At 47.0% G+C, this 12,872-nt stretch overlaps 1 protein-coding gene across 6 annotated transcripts in view; it reads left to right on the forward strand.

The window, feature by feature from the left end:
• The window catches only part of SHROOM3 (shroom family member 3), a 216,100-nt gene that overhangs the window by 155,623 nt on the left and 47,605 nt on the right, over window positions 1–12,872 (forward strand). For 4 of the 6 annotated variants that reach the window (XM_077933754.1, XM_077933757.1, XM_077933758.1 and 1 more), the window contains one exon: window positions 4,642–4,773. The exons of the other annotated variants lie outside the window; for them this stretch is intronic. In XM_077933754.1, the coding sequence (XP_077789880.1) occupies window positions 4,642–4,773 (132 nt within the window). The remainder of the gene's footprint in view (window positions 1–4,641; window positions 4,774–12,872) is intronic. 6 annotated transcript variants of the gene reach the window in all.

Raw genomic sequence — 12,872 nt, forward strand, 5'->3', positions numbered from 1 at the left:
TAGTGATACCTACAAGATTGATTCCCTATAGCAGGGGTCTGCACCCTTTAAGACAAAAAGAGCCACTTGGACCCGTTTCCGAAGGAAAAAAAACTGGGAGCCGCAAAACCATTGCGACATTTAAAACAAATATAACACTGCATATAGTGTTTCTTACCTTAATGTCCGATCTGACAGCGGGTGGGAAGGTGACATCGGGACGGTGCGTGACTAACGCACGCACCGTCCCCCCATGCGACGTAACAGCCAGTACAGCGCCCGCCACAGTGGGGAGTGTCGGGGCGCACAATGCGCCTCCTCCCCTCGCTAGTATCCGCCCCAGAGCCACGGCAAAGGTGTAAAAGAGCCACATGCGGCTCCGGAGCCGCGGGTTGCAGACCCCTGCCCTATAGCAACTAGATGGAAATAAAAGGACACCATCATAAAAGTTGAGGTCATTAACTTCTGGGATATTCTCAGGTTCTCACAATATTTGTGTACTTTACCATATAGACAATCTGATAACCTCTTTGTAGAAAAATGGAGCCTCTTTATAAGGTTTCAGGAGACCCCCTATTCCCCAAACAGAGCTATGATTCCCAGAGTCCACTGGGAAGAGGGACTGACGGTTGAACTATTCCAGGAATTGTAGCTGCATAAGGGGAGCTGGGTGTGTGTGTCTCCTATCAATTCTCAGCCCCCATAATGAACTACAGCTCCCAGAATTCTTTGGGATAAGCCCTGACTGTCTAAAGTGGAATAAGAGTTCTTTCAATGTATGGGGGGACGCGGGTGGCGCTGTGGGTTAAAGCCTCATTGCCTAGGACTTGCCGATCGCATGGTCAGCGGTTCGAATCCCCATGGCAGGGTGCGCTCCCGTCGTTTGGTCCCAGCGCCTGCCAACCTAGCAGTTCGAAAGCACCTTCGGGTGCAAGTAGATAAATAGGGACCGCTTACCAGCGGGAAGGTAAACGGCGTTCCGTGTGCTGCGCTGGCTCGCCAGATGCAGCTTTGTCACGCTGGCCACGTGACCCGGAAGTGTCTGCGGACAGCGCTGGCTCCCGGCCTATAGAGTGAGATGAGCACACAACCCTAGAGTCTGGCAAGACTGGCCCGTACGGGCAGGGGTACCTTTACCTTTACCTTAAATGTATGGAAGGGGGAAGGCCTAGGACCTGACCACTGGTCCTGTTAGCTAGGGATGATGGGAGTTGTAGTCCCAAAACATCTGGAGGGCTGAGTTTGGGGATGCCTGGCCTAGGATATGCAGATCCCAGGTCAGGTAGGGCTGCTTCATGTAACATCGTCACCCTTAATCCTTGACAACAGCCCTGTAAACTATATAACAGACTGGATCTGACAGGGGCTTTATTTTGTTTATCCTGCCCTTCCTCCCAGGATTATCCTATTTTATCCTCGTAACACCCCTGCAGGGCAGATCAAAGTGGCAGGAAGCAACTTGCTCAAGGCCACTTTTGAGAGTCTCTCAACTCGCCAGGGATTCATTCATTCACAGGCCTTCTTCCCTGGTTCAGCCCAACGCGTTCTGCCTCCTATCACAGTTGGCTCTTGTGAGGTAAAATTTTGAAAGTGGGTGTGTGACTTCACGGCAAACATAGCAAGCCAGACCCTTCTCTTAACTGCTCCATGATCGCTGGTCTGCTAGTTGTTTTGCTAATAGGGGAAAGGCAGCTTGCTTGTTCACTCCAGATGACCACCTGGAAAGTGATTTTCCACCACCATGTGCCCTCAGTCACGAATGCGCCAAAGGGCCCTTCCCGGCTTATGCGGAGAAGCAGCACATGTCGAGCGAGGAAGCTTAAGCGGCCTGGGATTTAGAGGAAAGGCCGAGGGCGAGCAGCTGAGGGAGGATTTGAAGCCCAGCCGTGACATACGGCAACAGGCTTGCGCAAGAATGCCGTCCGGGATCTGGAAATCTCCCTTTTAGTGGGTGAAAGTCTTGCGGGCGCTGCCACTTTCCTGGCTCTAACGGACGGTGTGGCGGCTTAAAATTCCTCGCCTGGCACGTGTGGGGAGGAGTGAGGGTGATGGGGGGGTTTGGGTTGCCTCAAAGAAGGCTGCTCTTTCTTTTCCCTCACCACAATGGAATCTCAGCTATCCGAAGCGTCCCCAAGCCTCACAGGATGGCATGTGGCTTGAGCCATAAGCCCCTAAACATAGAACAGCCATGCCAGCACCCTTGTCTTTAGCCCTCTTTTCTTCTTTTATTGACGGGGAGGGAAGGACAGAATGTCTCCCTCTCACACAGCTTTCTGTTCCGCTGTTTCTCTTCCCTGTTCTTTTTCATCCCAGTCTTGAGGATCAGGAGCTTTGGCTCTTCAGCGTACACTCACACCTCATGTTACGTTTGCTTCATGTTACGTTATTTGAGGATACGTCCCGCGGCGACCCAGAAGTACTGGAAAGGTTTTCTTCCAGGGTTTGGCACTCACGCACGTGCAGATGCGCAAAATGACACCACGCGCATGCGCAGAAGCATGTGTGCAGGCGAGCCTATGCGGGTTGCGCTCTTTTCATGCGCATCTTTTGCTGCGGAAGGTACAGGGAGCAGCCATAGCTCAATGGCAGAGCATCGCTTTGTGTGCAGAGAAGGACCCAGGTTCAGTGCTTGGCCTGGCAGGGAGAGACCCCTGCTTGAAGTTGTGGAGAGCTGCCTTCCAACCTTTGCTTAATTGTGCAAAAAAAGCTCAACAAGTTTGGGGCTTAACAACTATCTGGATTTTTTACTTCTTAAAATATGGCAACCCTATTTGCTTTAAGTGATTTTCTCCCTCCAACCCACAATTCCATCTGGTATTAAGCATATTTCTTTCTGAGGATATCATGGCAGCCACACGTAGCCACTGTTATGTACTGAAGTTCTCACCCTGGGCCAGCAGGGGGATACTGTAGATGCAAATAAGGGATCGAAAGTGAGGTTCAGTGATTGGATAGTTTTAGAAAATTGTTACAGTTACGTTGTATTGTAGCTCCATATAAGCAGGCTGACTGAACCCATCAGTTCAGTTCTGTTCTGGCCTGTGAATAAACAAGAGCTGTTTGAAGAATCGCTGTGTCATCTGATATATTCACCCACAACTTAACAGCCACAGATATATAAGAGGCCCCTCCTGCCATCCTTTTTATTTTGCATTCATGATGGTTTTGTGCTTGTGATGTTATTGGGGCAGTTACATGCAGTTTCACTTTCAATACTGTTAATACGTGCAAAGTTTGTGGGGCAAACATACTGCTTTGTTTCAAGTCTGTGCATGTCTGGTAACTTCATTCTGAGCTTCTGTACCACAAATGTTCTGATTTGGTTTTTTTGTCCCGGTTTTGTTGCTCTATGGTGCAGTCCAGCTCCTCCAAACGGTAATATGCAATAACACTGGGGAAGCATTACAGAACAGCTGTGCGGGTGGTCTGATGTAAACCACCACTAATGCACTATTATTGCACCAGTGAGATGTTGCAGAATAATTCACCTGTGCAAGACAAAACAAAACCCATGCAATCTGGAGGGGTACAGTCTTTCTGCACTTTGGGATAAAGTTGGGATACATTATCCATAGTTCTGAAAACACTAAATTGGTATGTGTCTGTTGCAGATTGAGGTTGGTGCAGTATATGTGTGAGCAACCAGGATTGGAATGAGAGAGGGTTGTTCTGTTTTGTTTTGAACTCCCATACTACTATTAAGTTCGGGGAAATAACAAACCTCCATCTCAGTTGACTGAGAGCTATAGCAACTGTGGCATAGGACAAGGAAGTAGCATTTTCACAGCACCCATCTTTAAACTGCAATCCAGACTCTCTGCTCCTTATACTAATGGGTTCAGTTATGGGAGTCAGTCTTGCAATTTATGTCTGAAAACTCTCTCCCTTTGCTGGCTTTGCATTCGTTTTGTCAGGTTTTTTATTTTATTATGACCGGAGCTACAATGCATGGGGAAGAACTATAGCTCAGTGGGTAGCAGAGCCCATGTTTTGTGTGAACACTCCTCAGGCTCAGTCCATGGTGTCTCCTGTTGAAAAGATGTCAGGTAACCTCTCCCTGGGATAGCTGCTGCCTGTCAGAACACGACAGTCTGGCCTGGCAGAAGACAGCTTTCTTTTTGCTTTTGCACATTTATTAGGGAGTTAGCCCCCTCCCCTTTGAACTTAGGTAGGACTTGCTTTGGCACAAACAAGATCAGGCTATATAATTGAAAAGCTGCATTCAGGATCCTGCAGTGGGATTTAGACAACCTGATTCTGGGAGTGCAGCGCTACAATCCTGCACATGCTTCACCCAGGAGTAGCTCCCATTGAGCTCAACAGACTTGCTTTGAAGTACAGATTTTGCCCTCTCTCAGGCTTTCAGAAGATCCTGCTTTGAATCAAACCTGAATCTTGCTGCTTTTATGTCTCGTGGCTTTTTATTGTGCTGTTCCATTTCCTTTTAAATAGTTGTTTTGTGATTATTTCATTATCTGTGGTCTTCATGCTGGAAGACGGGACAGAAATACTCAAATAAATATTAGCATCAAGTATATGCATCTGTGGTCTCTAATGCATTTGATTTAAAAAGAGAGGAGTTATTTCATCCTGGATTATCCTTGCTGAAGTGTGATTGCACCGTCCTCAAGCTCCCTCTCTTTGGTCTGTTTCTTTCCCCAGGGATACCTTTGCAGCAAAAGGACATCCTGAGATTACAGTTTCCCGTTCCCTCAGCTCAGAGTGTCTCAGGTCTGACTTGCAATACAGCAAAACCCCATGGCCTGCTGGAGTTAAACTGCGCTTAAAGAACAGGTGAGGAGTGGAACATTTCTGCCAATGTTGCTGCACTTCGGATTCTTTCTTGTATACTTCAGGCTGGGCAAGGGGAAACCTCTGGTGTCATGTGTGGGGTGGTTAAAGTTGCAGCTGCAAAGGAACCACTGGGAACATTAAAATGTGCCCCAGATTGTGCTTCTGCAAGCCTTGGGTGCACTTTAAAATTAGCAGCAAATGCAAGGCCCACTGGAATCAGCTCCATGTTTTTTCCCCTTTGCATCCCAGCTTCAACTCCACCTGGTCTGGAAGAAAGGAAGGAAGTAGGGAGCCTACTCTTAAGTTTGCACTCAAAAATATTTCCTTTGAAGCTAAGTTACCTAACTTCTTACTGACACCAGGCGATAGACATTTACTTGTCAAAGCGGTGCGGTCCGGGTGTGGGGGCTGAAGAAATTTAGTTCCACCTGCCGGATCCTGCTCCCCAGCCTTGCTTTAGAGCCACTTACCCTATACAAGATAATTTTGGTCATTCTTTCTGTCTGCGCTTGGTAGTGTCTTGGTATCATAGTTTTTAGGGGGCTAACCTGGTTGGGATAGCTGGGATAGCAGGCTTGTAGGTTTTTGAATGTCTTATGTAGTTTTTTCAATTTCGTTGTTCTGTATGGGACAATGGCAATAAAGATTATTGTATCGTCTGGATCTAGCATACTTTGATAACTTTGGGAGCCTTTAGAAGAAATCCCAAATGAGGGTGTAGATTAGAAGGCTTCCGTTAACAGAATGTGCAGCTTGAACTTGTGGGTCCCTTCCCTGCCAGAAGTATGTCAGAGGGAACAAACATTCTCTTCCTCTGTCTTCTCCTGTTTTCTGTCTGTCTTGTTCTCCTTCACCATATTGGTGGGTGCTAAAAGCAACTTTTCATATTGCACATTGCAGCCTGAGGCACACAATGTATGCAAGATATATGCTTTGTATGGCCAGCTCCTTTGGGCCACTCTACAAGGGACGGGTGGCACTGTGGGTTAAACCACAGAGCCTAGGACTTGCCGATCAGAAAGTCGGTGGTTCGAATCCCCACGACGGGGTGAGCTCCTATTGCTCGGTCCCTGCTCCTGCCAACCTAGCAGTTCGAAAGCACGTCAAAGTGCAAGTAGATAAATAGGTACCTCTCCGGCGGGAAGGTAAACATTTCTGTGCACTGCTCTGGTTTCCCAGAAGCAGCTTAGTCATGCTGGCCACATGACCCGGAAGCTATATGCCGGCTCCCTTGGCCAATAAAATGAGATGAGCGCCGCATCCCCAGAGTCGGCCACAACTGGACCTAATGGTCAGGGGTCCCTTTACCTTTACATGGTAGTTAAGTTACACACTGGCCGCATATTCAGGGTGACTTTCCTCTCCAGCCTTCTATTATGTAATAGTGGCTGTCACACGGTTCCTTTCTGCTGCATGGAGATTTTCCTGGCTGGCACCAGCTGCCCTTTTGGAAAGCCCAAGGCTGGTATGGAAACATTTCACACAATAGCATTGCTAGCTCATTCGTGATGTGGGCTTTCTGGTTTTCCATTTCGAATGGGAAGATTTTACAGTTTCCAGAGCAAATTAGGGTACGTAGTACTATGCGTACCTTTTGCCATTGTTTCTCAACTTGATTCCCAATGCATCTTACCTTCCAAATGTGGCTGACACAATATCCTCAGAAATAAAATGCTTACACAAGATAGATTGTGGGCTAGAGCATGGAGGAAATTACTAAAAGCCATTAGATTTATTTCCGTTTTTTTTTCTAGAAGGGAAGACATATGCACTTAACTGTAACAAATGAAAATTTGCTCTCTCTTTAGGGAAAGAGGCCATTAGGGTAATTTGCATCAGGAAACTTTCGGTTTGCAGGGGAAATTTTTCTGCTGAGAGAGAGAGAGAGAGAGAGAGAGAGAGAGAGATCATTTAACTAGCATTTATCTTAATTGTATTTAGGAAACACAGCTTTTCCCAAAAGTACCCTATGATTATTAATTTTTGTCACACTACGCCACAGAGATTGGGACAACTTGCTTCAACTTCGAAACAGCCAGGCTTGCCCGATACTGCATTTGCAACTGGAATTACATTCTTGTTACTAGTGAGTTTATGAAATTGAAAATTTTCCATGGGAAAAACAAAGCACTGGAAAAATTTTTTCCAGACAATGTTCTTCCCAAACATTGCTGATGCCAATCAGTACTAGACAAGTAAGCCACCATGGAGGAAGTAGCCAGGGTTGCAAATAAGCTAACCTATAGAGTCATTGTGCAGCATCGTCCAGGTGGTTCTTGGGCTGATGAGGGGACAATGACTTGCTTCCCATCCCATTGACCAGTGTTTTTCTCCAGCTGTTTTTGGACTACAGCTCCTATTGTCCCTAGGTAGCAAGACCAGGGGTCAGGGATGGTGGGAACTGTAGTCTGGAAACAGCTGGAGACCCAAGTTTGGGAAACCCTGCTATCAACTGTTTAACTGAAACAGTAGAATCATAGAATAGAATCATAGAGTTGGAAGAGACCACAAGGGCCATCGAGTCCAACCCCCTGCCAAGCAGGAAATACCATCAGAGCACTCCTGACATATGGTTGTCAAGCCTCTGCTTAAAGACCTCCAAAGAAGGAGACTCCACCACACTCCTTGGCAGCAAATTCCACTGTCGAACAGCTCTTACTGTCAGGAAGTTCTTCCTAATGTTTAGGTGGAATCTTCTTTCTTGTAGTTTGGATCCATTGCTCCGTGTCCGCTTCTCTGGAGCAGCAGAAAACAACCTTTCTCCCTCCTCTATGTGACATCCTTTTATATATTTGAACATGGCTATCATATCACCCCTTAACCTCCTCTTCTCCAGGCTAAACATGCCCAGCTCCCTTAGCCGTTCCTCATAAGGCATCGTTTCCAGGCCTTTAACCATTTTGGTTGCCCTCCTCTGGACACGTTCCAGTTTGCCAGTGTATGTGAGTGTTCCTGGGTTCCATAAACTCTGTTCCTGAATGCTCTGTAATATGGCTCCTTCCACTTTCTGGATAGAATAATAATAATAATAATAATAATAATAATAATAATAATAATAATTTATTATTTGTACCCTGCCCATCTGGCTGGGTCTCCCAAGCCACTCTGGGCGGCTTCCACAGAGACCAAAAATACACTAAAATGTCACACATTAAAAACTTCCCTGAACAGGGCTGCCTTCAGATGTCTTCTGAATGTCAGGTAGTTGTTTATCGCTTTGACATCTGATGGGAGGGCGTTCCACAGGGCGGGCGCCACTGCCGAGAAGGCCCTCTGCCTGGTTCTCGCAATGAGGGAACCGCCAGAAGGCCCTCGGTGTTGGACCTCAGCGTCCGGGCAGAACAATGGGGGTGGAGACGCTCCTCAGGTATGCTGGGCCGAGGCTGTTTAGGGCTTTAAAGGTCAACACCAACACTTTGAATTGTGCTCGGAAACATATTGGGAGCAAATGTAGGTCTTTTAACTCCGGTGTTATGTGGTCTCGGCGGCCGCTCCCAGTCACCAGTCTAGCTGCCGCATTCTGGATTAGTTGTAGTTTCTGGGTCACCTTCAAAGGTAGCCCCACATAGAGCACATTGCAGTAGTCCAAGCGAGAGATAACCAGAGCATGCACCACTCTGGCAAGACAGTTGGTGGGCAGGTAGGGTCTCAGCCTGTGTACCAGGTTATTACATCTCTTAAGCATACTGAGCACTGAACAGAAGCAACACTGAAACATCCCTGCAGTTCAGAACATGGGGGCAGTTCCCTTACTGCATGACAGAGCAGAAACATCCAAGGGTGGGGAGAAAAATCTGAATTACTAGATGAAAAAATAGATGCCTTTGTCCTCTGTGCCCACACACATACGGAACCAGCTCAGCCTTGTTGAAGTGGAGGATGCAGTGCTGTGTTGTTGGAGGTGTGGGCCAAATATTCTTCTTGTAAATCACCAAGTCTCACCTTTTCTGGAGGAGGCAAGGATAATCAGCAAGACACTGATTAGATCATGGCAATTACCCCACTTCCTCCAAGGTCCTTCCCAGCTACCTGTTACTCCTCTGGCACAAGGCTGGAGAGAGGAGACAGTGCAAAAGTCAAGTCTTGTGTTGTGGGCAAAGCTCTGCTTCTGGGCATTGGTGATGCTTCTTTGCAGCTGCCTTGGTAGAAGAGCGGTTAGGAAAAGAGATGCCGAGATCCCGGTTGCTGGTGTTCCTCAGAAAGGTTTGGCTAATAGAAGAAGTTTCAGGTGTGGCTTGGTTGTTTTCCAGTTCCGTCTCTGCTTGTTTACTACTTCTCTTATTGTTTTACCTCTTCTGTTTTCCCTGCCCTCCCCTTTCCCTATGGAGAAAGGATTTTAATTGTATAATCTGAACAATGTAGTTTAAGGTGATAAGTAGAGTTGGGAATGCAAGATTCTGTATTCTCAAGAACAGGATAGCTCCGTTGGTTAGAGTTTGGTTCTGATAACACCAAGGTTGCAAGTTTGATCCCCGTATGGGACAGCTGCATATTCCTGCCTTGGACAAACTTGGCCCTCCAGCTGTTTTGGGACTACAACTCCCATCATCCCTTCCTAACAGAACCAGTGGTCAGGGATGATGGGAATTGTAGTCCCAAAACAGCTGGAGGGCCAAGTTTGGCCATCACTCAACTAGATGATCCTCAAGGTGCCTTCCAACCCTACAAGTCTATGATTTTATTATAAGAAGGGCCATGCTGGATCAGGCCAAAGACCCATCTAGCCCAGCATGCTGTTCTCACAGCAACCAACCAGATACTCCAAATGGGAAACCCAGAAGCAGGTCTTGAGTGTAGCAGTCCTCTCCTCACTTGTGGTCCAGCGATTCATCAAGAATCTAGCTGCTACATGGTGCTCAGGTCCCTTGGAGCCCTATAAATTAAAGCCTGCTACCCAAAGAAGGATTTCATGTGTGAGTAACGTGATGCATCAATGTTACAAACTCAGATATATAAGCTTGGCGCCAAATGGCTCCTTAAACCAGGGTTGCAGTCACCAAAACAGAATGTCTAGTTGCCATTCGGGGGCCAGATGGCTCAAAAGTTGTATTCTTCAATACGACATTTTGGTTCCTGACATTCGTTCTTGAGTGTGCAGATAAAATATCACAGATAGAATTCTTCAGGATGTGTTGTTAGTGTGTGAAAACAGGCAAGATCCAGGGATCCCCAGGCACGCACTTCCAGATGGTGGAGACATCAGGTGCCATCCTGGCACCCTGGCATCTTCACTTGGTCACAAGTGGCTGATAGCCAGGTGCAAAATGTGCCTAAAGGTAAAGGTAAAGGTACCCCTGCCCGTACGGGCCAGTCTTGACAGACTCTAGGGTTGTGTGCTCATCTCACTCTAGAGGCCGGGAGCCAGCGCTGTCCGGAGACACTTCCGGGTCGCGTGGCCAGCGTGACAAGCTGCATCTGGCGAGCCAGCGCAGCACACGGAACGCCGTTTACCTTCCCGCTGGTAAGCGGTCCCTATTTATCTACTTGCACCCGGGGGTGCTTTCGAACTGCTAGGTTGGCAGGCGCTGGGACCGAACGACGGGAGCGCACCCCACCGCGGGGATTCGAACTGCCGACCTTTCAATCGGCAAGTCCTAGGTGCTGAGGCTTTAACCCACAGCGCCACCCGCGTCCCTGCAAAATGTGCAAAATTGCAAAATGCAAAATGTGCCTGGCGCTTGGCAAATTTCAAATGCTGTGATGCATCCAACTCCCTGTGACATTTTCTTTTTAAACTGGACAGCACCTTGCCTCTTTGGCAGTGGGAACAGCAGAGAAAAACTTCAAAAGAACTTCTGCCTGCCGTGCGCGAATTATTTTCTTAGGTGGCAGCTTATGTTCCCTGTATTCTTATTTGTGTAGCCATTTCGCCTTCTGATGGTTGCATTCAGTTTGTGGTATAAGGTTCTTAGAAGATGGGTGAGACAAAGGAAGAAACGTGAGTCCCTTATATTGCAGCAGCATAGTCGATAAGAGAGCTTTAAAGCCATAAGGTAAATAAAAGGAATCGCCTTACCAACTTTGTCCCCTAGCCTCCTTCCCACTGCAGGATATCCTGGTTCTCTCTTTGTGTGCCTGTTTTCTTTCTCTCCCTCCTCCACACTTTCTTTCCTTGTGTCTAAATGTGTTGGCAGATGCTGGCAGCACTTGGCTGCAGGAATGTGTGGGTGCCGTTTGCTTGTCTGCCTGCCACACCCTGAGAACTACACTCGCATATTTTTAAAAGCACGAGCATGGAAAGAAAAAAACCAAAAAGGATTCTGTGATGCAGTTGCTGTAAATGCCCGTAAACTTTGTTCCCGATACAAAACACGTTTGCTTTTTCTTGTAAGTGTCTTTGATACAGTGGTACCTCGGGTTACAGACACTTCAGGTTACATACGCTTCAGGTTACAGACTCCGCTAACCCATAAATAGTTCTTCAGGTTAAGAACTTTGCTTCAGGGTGAGAACAAAAATTGTGCTCCAGCGGCGCGGCAGCAGCAGGAGGCCCCATTAGCTAAAGTGGTGCTTCAAGTTAAGAACAGTTTCAGGTTAAGTACGGACCTCCGAAACGAATTAAGTACTTAACCCGAGGTACCACTGTAATATGATCATTGGATATGTGTGTGGATTGAGGTGGGGCAGAGAAGAAGTGGCCGTTGAGTCATAGAATTGTACAGTTGTGTACATGTGTCTGTCTCTTTCTCCATATACAGTGGACGCTCGGGTTGTGTACGTGATCCGTGCGGGATGCACGTTCGCAACCCGCAGCGGCACATCTGCACACGCGCTGGGTGCGAATCGGCGCTTCTGCGCATGCACAAAGAGTGATTTAGTCTTCTGCGCATGCGCAACCGCTAAAACCAGGAAGTAACCCATTCCAGTACTTCTGGGTTTCAGCAGTCCGTAACCCAAAAAAATGCAACCTGAAGCATCTGTAACCCGAGGTATGACTGTATATACAGTATATATCTACCGTATTTTTTGCTCTATAAAATGCACCAGACCACCAGACGCGCCTAGTTTTTGGAGGAGGCAACAAGAAAAAAAATATTCTGAATCTCAGAAGCCAGAACAGCAAGAGGGATCGCTGAGCAGTGAAAGCAGCAATCCCTCTTGCTGTTCTGGCTTCTGGGATAGCTGTGCAGCCTACATTCGCTCCATAAAACACACACACATTTCCCCTTCTTTTTAGGAGGGAAAAAGTGAGGCTTATAAAGCAAAAAATACGGTATATTCTGTCTTGGTTGGTCGGTCTTTCTCTCTCTAGATCAGAACTTTCTAAACTCTGTCGCGACACATTAGTGTGTCGGCTGCAGTGTGTAGGTGTGTTGTGCAAATGCTCTTATAAGGGGCTAGTTTAACCTCCAGTTTGCTAGTAAAACTGAATAACTGTGTCACAAAACGATTCATGTCTAAAAAGTGTGTCACCAACATGAAAAGTTTGAAAAGCTCTAGATAAACACATACATTCTACTCACCTGGGTCTGTACTGCTAGAGAAGAATATCTTCTTTTGCAGGCAAAAGCACTGAGCATATGACACTTGCATCAGAGACGGTTAAAACATCAGCAGAAAGAAAAAGGCCAGTTTTTGCAAATGGCCATTCTTTGATGATTTTAATGCAGTATGACACAGGTCAGATTCACATATTGGGTGCTTTAAATGTGCCTGGAAGCACAATGATCAGCGAAAGCAGCCAGCCTTGTGTCAAGACTTGGCAGCAAACGGAAATTTGTTGCTTTTTCTGTGTGCAGGTTTGGCCTTTTGAGGACACAAGGTTTCACTCAGAAAAAAAGTGGCCTTTTGGTTTGGTTTTCTTTTGGCCTTATCTTTGCTTCTTTTTTATGTTGATGACAAATCCTACACATTTATAGCAGTTCTGAGCTTCTCTTAAATACCCAGAAGCACAGGCAAGCCTTGTTTTGTGCAGAGGTTACATTCTGGACCCCTGCGTGCATTGACGGGATCCGCAGAAAGCATTTTGCCCTTGTTTCAACCCGCCCTAACCTTTTAGTGGCATTTTAGTGATGTTTTTGGGTCACTTCTGGGTTCGGTGCCGTGCGCGCATGCACAATTGCATGTCAATGGGACATGCATAAATCAGTTGTTGCCTG

The sequence above is a fragment of the Podarcis muralis genome, chromosome 9 (assembly GCF_964188315.1).
Source record: "Podarcis muralis chromosome 9, rPodMur119.hap1.1, whole genome shotgun sequence".
Taxonomy (NCBI): domain Eukaryota; kingdom Metazoa; phylum Chordata; class Lepidosauria; order Squamata; family Lacertidae; genus Podarcis; species Podarcis muralis.